Genomic DNA, 13,410 nt, shown 5'->3' with positions numbered 1-13,410 from the left:
TTGAACGAGTTGTAGCAAAATAGGGAAAAGATATATATGTGGGATATATCCAAATCTGAACCGATTTTTGTGAAAATCGGTGTAGCTATTCAGGGGACTAAGGAAATAACACATATTAAATTTTAAGGCTATTCCATTAAAATTGAACGAGTTCTAGCAAAGTCGGGAAAAAATATATATATGGGGGCTATATCCAAATCTGAACCGATAGGACCAAAGTTGATATTTTTCATTTCTGTGCCCTCATAAGTACTTGCGCAAAAATTCATCAACCTAGGTCAACGCCTTCTATTTTTGTCCACTTTTATAGGAAGCGCCAACACTGTGCGACGTATAGTTAGTTATTCATATGAAAATCATTCGTTTTCAAACATAGCCATATTCAACCTTCCATTTTATTTATTGTCGTACCGCAATAGCCAGACGAATTTGAAAATTTTGTTGTTGTATATAATGTTCGGGAGAAAGTTCTTCATGTGATCATCCTCTGTTGGGAAGAAATGGGAAGAATTAGGTCCATTCCTAGGTTGCACGATGGGGCCAATGATAGGTTTTCGAGGCAACAAATCACTGGGGCAAGCTAGACCTTCCAAATTTTATACAGAGTTTTATAATGGGCTTAGAAACTAATATGCCAAATTTGGTTCATATCGGTTCATACATGCATATAGCTCCCGTATATATGTTCGTCCGATTTCAAGCAATTGATGGACCAAACACGTAAATTCTGCCCAATTTTTATGCGATTTGGGAAATACCACGGAATTAGGACTACAAATAAGTTTGCCAAGTTATATTGAAATCGGTTCAGATTTTTATATTGCTCCCATATATATTTTCGCCCGATTTTAGGTATTTGGTCACCAATCCCACTATGTATGTCCAATCTTGATGAAATTTGAAATGTGTGACGGATTTTGGTATAGAAACATTTTTGGGAAATCATATTGAAATCGGTTCAGAATTGGATATAGCTCCCATATATATGTTCGCCCGATTTCAGGCAAATGATTGACCAAGCATGCAAATTCCATCAAATTACAATAAAATTTGGAAAATGTTACGGAATTCGGACTACAAATAAGTTTTTCTAGTTATATTGAAATCGGTTCAGGTATAGAAATAGCTCCCCTATATACATATGTTCAAATTTCATGGTTTTGTCTGTGGTTTGTTATAAGTTAATAAAACAAGGTTCCAAATTTAGTAAAAATCGGCTAAGATTCCGCCACAAAAGCCAAAGTTTGTCTGCGATATCTTAGAAATTATATATTATTATTATATACATTTATTAAATTTTTTCGAAATCCAATTGATAACATTAATGGGTTTCCGATTATTCTCCAACCAAAACATAAAAATGTCCATATTTTTAACTATTACGACATCTGAAATCAGATTTTTATGAAAAGGCGCAGCTGGGCGCAGCTAATTTTTTCACAAAATGATAGTACACATTAATACCTTTCACCACATATACATAGTATCCTAGATCTCAAAAGTTATACTCCAGAGAACACATGGATAACAAAGCAAAATACTCCAAAAAAGACATAACATCTTAACTCAAAAATACATTTACCACACATAACATTTTTATTATTTGTTAACACTATCTTATTTTACATACCCATTGAAGAGCTTTCCATGTTTAAAAAATATAAAATTGTTGAAATGTTCTTTTTGGCGCCTAAAATGCTTTCACTACTTATTTATAATGAATGTCGGAAAATGATGCACAAGAAAATATGTCACCATTGCCAGATCAGTATGTCGCTATGTGATGTTACCAGATTGATTTTTTTTTTTTTAATTTTTAGTGATTCAGAGTGTTGGCAATCGAAATCCGTTATTATTTTTTTCAAATTGTTCACTCCACAAATTGACTTTTTGCCTCGAAAACCTGCTATTGGCCCCATCGTGGGTTGTTTGGAAAAATATTCGGTATCTTGTTGTTTTTTTTAATTGTTAAAAAATCTCAACTCCTTTCGAAGTTATCAACGTTTACATTTTTTAGTTCACGTTGCATCATTTTCAGTGTCAACCACTGTATATAAGTGGATTTGAAATCAGATCTGTTTGTGCACGTAAAGTCTAAATTGGTTTTAATATTGGTATTGGGAGAGGTATTAAGGTCACTATTGTTGTACAGGAATGAAAAAAGGAGGAGGTTTTTATAAATTCGTACTATAAGTGCATGAAAAATATTAATTGCAACTAAATTGGAAATTACAAATTACAGCTCGCAATATTTGAGATATACATACAGTCTGTCGCAAAAGTTAGTATACACCGTTGAAATCAAAATGTATTAGGGTTAAATATCACTATAACTTATTGAAAACAACAAACAATTAGTTTTATTTGATAGACAAGAAGGTTGTCTTCCGTAATAACAATTAAAAGTGCCCAATATTTGCATACATTAGGAAATGTACGGTTCGAATCCCAAAAAGACCAAAATTTATGTCGCAAAAATTAGTATACAACGGAGAATCCTCGTGGAACTGTGTAAAAAATTATTGATATTTTTGAACAAAATGAAACTAAATCTGTACCTAAGATCATAAAGAGCATATTAATTGGATTTAATGCCAGTTATAGTAGTTTTAGTAACAAGTCCAACGTACACTGGATCGTAAAATTCACAAAAATTGGTCATCTACAAATATAACAACTTTAGCGACAAAATTCCGGATGTTATGTCTTGTTTATGAATTTTAAAGCCATGAAATGCTCAGAAAGGCTCTAAAGTTTCAATATGGGGTGATCTTGATCGAGTTTCGACTTGTCCCTTTTGAAGAAACGGGAATTTCTTGAAGGAAACCCATACGTTTGAGGCCGTTGTCCTTTTGAAACATGTAATAATCCTTAATCCTTACTCAAAAGGACTTTCGTTTTCAGTTAATTTTCTCACAAATTATGTGCCTTTTCACATTCCCACCAAAAATAAATAGTAGGAGAACCTCAAGTTCTGGTGTAAGCTCTACAGTGATACTCCACCACCACAGAAGGATATGATACCTGATTTAAAATTTTAATACAGAGCTTTCTCTGCTGTTATAACGCATGGATTGTGCAAAAACGTTCTGAAAAGCTGTGTTCGCTTCACTTAGGATCAAAATACAACTAAATGGATCAGTTAGAAGTAGTTCATTAGACATTAGTAGTAAATTATACACAAGAGATACGAGAAGCATGCCCGATACTGCTGAAAGGCCGGTAGGACAGTATAACTGTAGGGTTTACAACGGACCTTGAGGTTCTCCTACTATTTACTTTTGGTGGGAATATGAAAAGGGGCAATATTTGTGAGAAAATTGACTCAAAAGGAAAGTTTTTTTGTGTAAGGATTAAGGATTATTACATGTTTCAAAATGACAATGGCCTCAAAAGTATGGATTTCATTCAAGAAATTTCCGTTTTTTCAAACAGGGCAAGTCGAAACTCGATCAAGATCACCCCAAATTGAAACTTTAGAGCTTTTCTGAGCATTTCATGGCTTTAGAATTCATAAACAGGACATAACACTCGGAATTTTGCCGCTACAGTTGTTGTATTTGTAGATGACCAATTTTTGTGGATTTTACGATCCAGTGTACGTTGGACTTGTCACTATAAGTACTATAACTGCCATTAAAACCAATTAATATACTCTTTATGATCTTAAGTACTGATTTAGTTTCATTTTGTTCAAAAATATCAAGAATTTTTTAAACAGTTCCACGAGGATTCTCCGTTGTATACTAACTTTTGCGACATAAATTTTGGTCTTTTTGGGATTCGAACCGTACATTTGCTAATGTATGCAAATATTGCGCACTTTTAATTGTTATTACGGAAGACAACCTTCTTGTCTATTTAATAAAACTAATTGTTTGTTGTTTTCAATAAGTTATAGTGATATTTATCCCTAATACATTTTGGTTTCAACGGTGTATACTAATTTTTGCGACAGACTGTATATGGGGGATATTTGAGATAGAACTATATATTTGGTACAGATGTTTCTTTTATCGCTAGGATGTTTGATATTGAAAATACGCTATATCAGTCCTATAGTACCTCCGGTTTTCGGTATTTTTCATATTATTATTGGAATTTAGGTTCCCATGGGGTAGCAAAGCATTTTCGCTGGGAATGGTCGGTATTGGGTGCCACCGTGGTGCAATGGTATGCACGCCCGCCTTGCACGCAGAAGGTCGGGGGTTCGATTCCCCGGCCAAGCAACATCAAACATTTTTCAACGATGGCAAAATACCCCTCAGTAATGTTGGCGGCATTTCCTGAGTATTTCAGCCTTGAAAAACTTCTCCATAAGTGGTGTCTTAAGACACGCCGTTCGGACTCGGCGATAAACAGTAGGTCCCATATCATAGAGCTAAATATGAATCGGGGTGCACTCATTGATATAAGAGAAGTCTCCCTTGTCCCGTATGGGATGTTGTGGAACAATGTTTTTTTTTTTTTTTTTTTTTTGGTCGGTATAGACCCACGTTTTGATTTGTCCCCATAGAAGATACCTCCCAAATTTCGGTATTTAAGTATATATTCTATATAGATCTACGTTTGGATACAGCCACCATAGAACGCTACCGCGATACCGCCCGATGTGAGGTTGTGCACGTATTGTAAAGATGGTATGACTATATGACTTCCATATCGTTCCACTCTACTTCAATACAATTCCTTGAGGACGGTGTAAAATGTTAGGCCCAGCCGAACTTCTTTCTTGTTGCATTGTTTCGTGCCATTTTTGCATCACGGTTGAATTCTTGCAAATTACTGCTGTTTACAATTAATTAATTGGATTAATCGAGCTAACATGGCCTAAGGAGTTTTGTATTGAAAAATGAATTCTAGCGAAATACCACACACTCAACCATTACGCTACGATCGTTTCGCCTGGTGGTTTAAGCCAGGCTTATCAGGCGTATTTGAATGCTAATGGCTAGAAGACAAAGGCTGATTTTGATAACTTCTATTTATACAAACATTTTTACAAATTTGTAATTATGAAGTATTTATTGAAGTCTTTTTCTTTATCAAGTCACCCTAGTGTCTTGTCTAGGAATCATTTTCTCAATACATACACATATACAATCGAAGAGGGGTTTCCTTCATGAATTGTAATGCCTTCAGTTTTTGAAGTTTTGGATATCATGTCGACTAGTTTGTTGATATGATACATTGGCATCATGTCGACTAGTTTGTTGATATGATACATTGGCAGTGGCTTAGAACGCTGAGATCTCCACAACATTGTCTGTTTGTTGGAGAGGACCCAGGTTCAAACCTCAGCCAGGGCAGCCGGGCTCTGCTGTGAAGATTTTTTATTTATTATTGTCTTTTTAGGACGAAGGTCATTATTTATGAGAGTTTTTAATTAATTAATTGGATTAATCGAGCTAACATGGCCTAAGCTAACATGTTTACGTTTACAAATATGTTTGCGAAAGAAAGTAAAAACTCGCTTCCTTTGTGGAAAGAAGTTCCTAAGAAGAGTTGTACAATCTAGTTCATTTGAATGATCTAGTTCATTAGCTCAGCTCTTTCAGCTGAACTAGTTCAGTAATCTAGTTCATAGTTCACTATCCAGTTCAATCATTCGGATCAGAATCGTGCACGGGCTCTTAATCGTTCGCTTGATGAAAACACGTACACCAAATAGGAACAAACATTAGAATAGTACAATTAAACTACAATAATATTATATTTAGATATTTTTATTCCATTAATAAAGAAAGATTAACTTTGCAGGGAGCGCCTTCAAATCCGATCTCCTCTAAAAGCTAAAATATTTTCATGTGTTGTTTTCAATGTCTGGCACAAGAGTATGTTTCTTTTTATTTTTTCCTTTTTTCTATCCAAAACAAGTCACATTAAATAGTAATGGATTCGATATATTGAGATGTGTTATGTTAAAAATGTTCTTTATTTAGAAGTTACTTTTTTACACTTCACATTGATCCAAAACATAGACAAAACTCATTACATCACGATGGCATCACTTAGCACAGATGACGACGTCACTTTATACATGTGTGAATGACATGCTGAACTAGATTGTTCGTTGATCATTCTTCGTGGATCTTTCGGTCGGCGCTCATTGAGCTATTGAACTATAATGAACTATATCGACTGATCTAGTTCATACGCTCTTCTCAAAGAATCGTTCAATTGAACTAGTTCGTTCATGAATTATACAACTTTATTCCTGAGAATGAGTTATTCTTACTGGGTAATTTCATGCACTGTTGTGTCATGCAACAACGCATAATGTAGCATTGGTTTTGGATAAATCAAGTAAAGTGTACGTGTGAAGGTCTTTCCTTCGCATATGCATGTAGGTGTAATCTTACTTACTTCTTTAAAAATTTGGTGTGAATTGGAGCAAATATAAATAAAAAATAGAGTAGTTAATTATGTGACCACCGCCGTATCTTATACCTATATTCGTATATATATATACATATGTACATACATACTTATGTATGTACTGTGTTATTGTGCTGAATACTAATTGAAACGTTTGTTCGGCTCGATCTATGTTTTTAGGTTAGTAGATCGTGTATATTAATGTGTCATGCTACACACTGTATATTTGAAAACAAATGTATGATAGTTCATACATATGTACATTTGTATGTATTCGATTGTACTTAAAAATGTACGTTTTGGGTGAGTAATAAAGTCGCTCTTTAACTAACAACCATCACTTACCGAATGAAATGCAAAAGAGCCATAAAAGTCGATAACTGTAATCCATTTTAGTCCATAGATTTTTTTCACTGCACAGACCTTCGTCAGATTTTGTTTGAATTTAACGCTTGCGCGCGTTTTTATTTTGCTTTCTGGGCGTTTGTCAGCCAATCACTCTCACTGTTGAGTTGTTAATTCAGGGTCGCAGTCGTGGACGTCGTATATGCCATTGAGTGGTGGACAAATTCGTGGTGGTGGACAAATTCGGTGTGTTTGTTGCCAATTACAGAAGTGCGTTTATTTTACAAGGGAGAGAGTGGCATTTTCGTCGTCAGACGTGCACCTGAAATGAAAAACAAATGAACATATGAATGTATTTATGCATTTACATATACTTCGACGTCGTTATTTTGGAAATTGTATAAGTAAGCTGTTTTAGACTAGACCTCATTAGAAATCAAAACTAGCGGACATACTATGTACGCAAGTATTTTGGTATGTTTTTTTAGGTCAATGAGAACCGGCACACTTTTGATCAGGAAAACATTAACACTTGCCGTATACCCTACACCACCTTGTGGTAAGGGGTATTATGTCTTTGTGCATTAGTTTGTAACATGCAAAAGGAAACGAGATAGACCCATAGTTCCTTTTAGGGATATACATAGAATCACTTTCTGAGTCGATTTACGCATGTCCGTCTGTCTGTCCGTCTGACCGTCTGTCCGTCTGTCCATGTATTTTTGTAAACAAAGTACTGGTCGTACAGTAAAGGACGAACGCTATTTATTTTGGTAAAAATCGGTTCAGATTTGGATATAGCCCCCATATATATTTTCGCCCGATTTAAGGAATTTGGTGCACGAAACACGCTATATATGCCCGAATTCAATTAAAATTGGAATGTCCGACGGTATTTAGTCTAGAAATAAGTGTGCCAAATTATATAGAAATCGGTTGAAATTTGGCTATAGCTCCTATATATATTTTCGGCCGATTTTAGGTATTTGATGCACGAAACGCGCTATATATGTACGATTTCAGTAAAATTTGGAATGCTTGCCGGGATTTGGCCTAGAAGTAAGTGTGCTAAATTATATCGAAATCGGTTCAGATTTGGATATAGCTCTCATATATATTTTAGGCAGATTTGAGGTATTTGATGCACGAAACACGCTATATTTGTCCGATTTCAATGAAATTCGGTGGTTAGTATGAAAACAACTGTGGCAAATCATATCGAAATCGGTTCAGATTTGGATATAGCTCCCATATATCTTTTCGACCGATTTGAGGTATTTGGTGCTCCAAGCACGCTATTATGTCCAATTTTGATGAAATTTGGACTATGTGACGGAATTTGGTCTACTAATAAATGTGAAAAATTATATCAAAATCTGTTCTGATTTGGATTTAGCTCCCATATATATTTTACATATTCACAGTGGTGCAGGGTATTATATAGTCGGCCCCGCCCGACTTTGATCCTTTCCTTACTGGTTTTTTAATTCTAATGTGGATTAAACTGAATCAAAACAAGTATGAAAGGCGCTAAGTTTGGCCGGGTCGAACTTTTTATACCCTCCACCACCACTGTATTGAAGTAAATATAAACAACTAGTAACTACTAAGCTCTTTCTTTACGTTAAATAATCACTTTATACAGATAATTTTCTGTGTGGGGTTTTTCTACCCAGTTTTTTTTTTCTTTTCTACCCAGTGAGATCAAAAAATACCAAGTTACATCCACTTAAGAAGGAAACTGTAGCAACACTCATTAAAAGAGCTGGTCGTTGTTCTTCTATCTTCTGACTAAACACAATGCCAAATTACAGCAATCTCTGTTCGCAAATTTGACAAAAACCCCTCTATATACATAAAATTGGACAATACCGGTCCATGAAGATTAGACTTATCCTACATATATGTACATATGTGAATGGGTAGTTTTTGCGAGTAAATTTTGTATTTTCTGGGAACACAAAATTCCAATCCGATAGGAAAATCTTCAAAAAAATCTTAAATTGGGTGGTACCCTTACATGGGGCCTTTGGCAAAACGTGGACATATTAAAATGTTTTAAAACTTTCAAAATGTCGAAAATTCGAGAGTTTCGTTCTTAGGGACTATATAAAGACCAGTACGGAGAAATTTCTGGCGGAAAGTTTTTTAGCCCCAAAGATACTAAATACAAAATTCCAGCCATTTCAGTGGTATATTGAGGGTAATACCTTCAAAATACCGAAAATCGGGAGGTACTGTTCTAAGGTGGATATATGAAGACGTGAACCTATACCAACAAACGCCAAATTTCAGGCATTTGGTGGGATATTTAGGCTAAATTCTTCAAAATACAGAAAATTGGGGGGTATAGTTCTATGGGAGCTATATTAAGACGTTGACCCATACCGACAAATTTCAGGTGGAACGTTTTTAGCCCCAACGAAGACCAAATACAAAATTCCAACCATTTCAGTGGTATATTGAGGCTAATACCTTCAAACTACCGAAAATCGTGAGGTATTGTTCTAAGGGGGCTATATGAAGACGTTAACCTATACCAACAAATTTAAGGTGGAAAATTGTGTACCCCTAACGGAGACTAAATACCAAATTTCAGTCATTTTAGTGGCATATTGAGGCTAAAACCTTGAAAATACCGAAAATCGGAAGGTACCGTTCTATGTACTGTGGATGCGCCTAACGACAAAAATCAAAAAATTCATATCGTCATTTTAAAAATTTAAAGATGCAAATCGCTTTAAAACATTCCAAATTTTTCGAAACTCTACTTATTGTTTCCATTTTTCGTGGTTCTTAAGGAGAAAAAGCCTCACAAACATGAATAATTTTGAAGAAAAAATTGTATTTAAAAATGAGAAAAAATAGTTATATTCTATGCGAATTTATGAAAAAAAGGACTATTTTTAACGCCTTAACTTAAGTTGAATCAGTTAGTAAATTGCCTAAGCTTCATGTTTCTAGTTATGAAAATGCCTCTAAATTGCAAGGGTTGCCAAATATTTTGGTTATAATATTGGTAAAAATGAAATTATTTAATATAGATGTATGGATTTCCTTAAAGTTTTAGTCACTTTCCAAAAATACGCAAGAATGGCCACTAGTACCAAATTGAAGCGTTGCACCTGTATTTATATTTTTTAATTTTTTAAATTATTTTTATTATCCTTTCTTAAATGGGCCTAGGTCTCCAATATTTTTGTTGGAGTGTTTGTAGCTCACGAGGACCAATTGATAAAAATTTCAGTTCGATATACCATCTAGAAGTATTTTTGTCACACCTTCCCATGTAAGTGCCACCACTGTGTTATGGGGGCTATATGAAGACGTTAACCTATACCGAAAAATTCAGGTAGAAAGTTTTATACCTCAAACGAAGACTAAATACCAAATTCCAGCCATTTTAGTGGTATATTGAGGCTTTCAAAAATTGCCGTGGAAAAGTTGTGTAGCTCAAAGGGGGACTAAATACAAAATTTCATTCATTTTGGTTGGATAATATAGCTTAAACCTTCAAAATACCGAAAATCGGGAGATATCGTCCTATGGGGGATATATTAAATATAAACATTTTTTGGTAGAAATGTTTCTTAGCCTCGGGAAACACAAAATACAAAATAACAACCGATTCGGTGGTCAAAAGGGACTAATACATTCAATATATCCTTAAATGACACGTACTACAAATTGGGCGCTATACGGCCATAGAAAAACGTGGACCTGTATAAACAATTTCTGGTAGTAATGTTTCTTAGCCTCTGGAAACAGAAAATACTAAATTATGGGGGCTATACCAAAACGTGGACCCGCCCGCCCCGTTTTCAATGCCTACGTAAATACAATAGATTTTACCAAAATTTCATCAACCTACTTCAAACCGTTCGGACGCTAGAGTAATTTTCACAGACGGACGGACATGACTATATCGATGTAGAAAAAAAAACACCCTAAACGGAAATGAAAATGGTCTCCAATTTTTGGGTGTTTTTTCAATTTGAAAAATGGCACCAATATAAAAAGGGCCCCAAACTAGGAAATTTTGCTCCAAAAAAATAATACATTTATGCCCCAAAATTTCATTGGGGCCAAAATGCATTTTTTAAATTGCATTTGGCAAATGCAATATCACCCCAAACACCGAAAATACAATTAGGCCCAGACTATCCATTTACGCCCCAAAATATTTATTCACTTAAATTTGGGGTGTAAATCAAGCAACAAATTTGGGGTGTATTTGCAAAAAGGATTTTTAAAGATATTCATACAATAGTTTGTAGTACAGTAGAATCGCGATAATTCGTATAAGCTGCCGGCCCCTTGAAACTATTTCCTTCGCATTTTAACCTCGCTATTTCGAAATCATTGATAATTCGTATAAAATTGCCGGTCCCATGGGTTACGAATTATCGAGCTTCTACTGTAACTAACTAATTAATGGCTATACTTGTTTTATAATTTTAACATATTGAAACTACTTCTACTCTCTAATTTTTCTAATTCTGTTCGAATTGATTTGGAGAGTAGCAGAGGAAAAATATATATTAAAAATATTTTTTTTTAAATATTTTTGAAAAATCGAGCGCTTTTGTACAAAAATATTTCACAATTTTAGAAAATACAAAGTTTTTCTAAAAAATTGAAAATACTATTATAAAACCGAAAAGCGAAGTAGGGGAAACTATTTTTGAAAAAAATCGCGCGATTTTTTACAAAAATATGTTTGCTATTTAAAAAAAGTAGAGAGGTTTTGTAAAAAATGCAAACACATAAAAAATTACGCGATTTAATTATTTTGTAATTTAAATAATAAATAAACTCGTATATACGAAAAGACAAATTTAGATATAATTTAATATTTAAATACTTTTATGAAATCTGGAAGATTTTGTGGAGACTTCGGTATTGTTTGGCACTTTAGCCTTGCCATATGTACAATTCCGCTTCTATTCTAACTTATTCTCTAAAATTTATAACAGTTCATTGATCAATAGAAAATAATGGAAAATTTCGAAAAGCAAAAAAAAAAAATAACTTTGACATTAAGAAGAAAAAAAAAAAACGTTGGGAATTATGTCCGCATTATTTTTTTGTAGTTATGTCCGCTTTGCTTCACGGATATAACTCTCAACGAATTTTGGGAGTTATATCCGGGCACAGTTTTTTTGTTCTTAATAAAATTTATGAAATGACACCCTAATTTTTGTTCGTTTTCTTCATAATAACTTTCGAAAATTTACCCCAATTTGTTTTTTCTGTTAAACACTGGATTGCATTTGCGTCCTAAACATGTGCAAAACGGCCTCAATGGAAAATGCAATTAGACCCCAATATTAAAATTTCATTTTAAAATTTTCGATTTACTTGTTATGAAGACAAACAACAGCTGAATGAAAAATGGACCCAAAAGTTTTGTTGTTATTTTCCATATACCTGTTTGGGCCTATTTTCTTTTTCAATTTGGGGTATTATTTCATGGGGCCTTATTTCTGCACGCCAGAATATATAGTTTGTGGGGTCTAAAAATGATTATTTCGAGTACAAACGGAGTGACAAACTTAATATACCCCCCTAGTATAGTGGAGGGTATAAAAAGAATATATAATATATATACTCCAGTTCATCTGGCTTGGTATTTTTTATGTAAGAACCTATTCCGTTTAGTTCACATTATATGACCATACTTGCTCGGTTCCAGAACCTGCAAGAATCTACTTCACCATTTTTAGAAGTAATTCGAAGCAATTCAGCTTTAATTAAAAACCCAAATATAAAACTAATGTAACTAAAACGTTTTAATTTTTATATCCTCAGCATTTATGCTAACGAAGGTTTGTACATTAGGGTTATAACTTTTTTGCATTTTTTGCAAATATCAAATATACCACCGCATAGCCGTTTAGAGCATTAAAAACCACTATGGTTTTTATCGCGAAAAAAGTTTCCGCACCAAATGCATTGAAGTTTAGTAATGCATTATTTAGTTTTATTTCTTATAATGGCATATACGCCTTTTGTAATAACTTATTAATAGTTTTAACCTAATTTAAAATCAATATCAATCCATTCTGGACCAATTTGTTATCAAATCGCGATATTTCAGAGCATTTAATGTATAACTTGACAATTTCGCAATTTTTTGTTTTTCTTCATAAACTCGCGAATTATATGTTTAATTTTATTGTACCTATCGTACAAGAGAATTTGTGGTCATTTGCAACGAATTCGCGAATGTTACAGACTGCTTTTTAATGACTCTGCCTGTGAGAATCGTATTTATTTTCAATAAATATTTATTCAAACAAAGGACGTTTAAATTTTTAAATTGAAAAAAATATCAAAAGGGCGTTAGTAATCGCAATCGGTGCGGAAACTTTTTTCACCGAATCGATCTAAAATACGCGTTTTCGTTATTTTAGTTATAGCCCTAATGTACATATATACACTTTCACACGGTCAAAATGTTCCTCTTCCAAATAATGTTCTTCGACCCCAAGTATGTTTGGAAGAAATCCGTTTCAGACAATTTGGAGTTGATATAGCCATATCCGTCCGTCTGTATGGCTGGCTGGAGCGCACGATAACTCTCGAACGCATCTAAAGATTCGGTCCAAAATTTGTGTTTCGTAATATTTTGGTCCAAACTCTGGATCTCCTAATATTTCGTCCAAATTTAATTTAACTTCTAAA

At 34.0% G+C, this 13,410-nt stretch overlaps 1 protein-coding gene across 2 annotated transcripts in view; it reads right to left on the bottom strand.

Moving 5' to 3' along the window:
• Window positions 1-13,410, bottom strand: part of ckd (cracked) — a 65,601-nt gene that overhangs the window by 14,331 nt on the left and 37,860 nt on the right. For both annotated transcript variants that reach the window (XM_073982336.1, XM_073982337.1), the window contains one exon: window positions 6,724-7,045. In XM_073982336.1, coding sequence (XP_073838437.1) covers window positions 6,724-6,769 — 46 coding nt within the window. In that variant the 5' untranslated portion in view covers window positions 6,770-7,045. The remainder of the gene's footprint in view (window positions 1-6,723; window positions 7,046-13,410) is intronic.

The sequence above is a fragment of the Musca autumnalis genome, unplaced genomic scaffold (genome assembly GCF_047663935.1).
Source record: "Musca autumnalis isolate F117 unplaced genomic scaffold, ASM4766393v1 scaffold_4, whole genome shotgun sequence".
Taxonomy (NCBI): domain Eukaryota; kingdom Metazoa; phylum Arthropoda; class Insecta; order Diptera; family Muscidae; genus Musca; species Musca autumnalis.
This window is presented reverse-complemented; position numbering and strand designations above follow the sequence as displayed.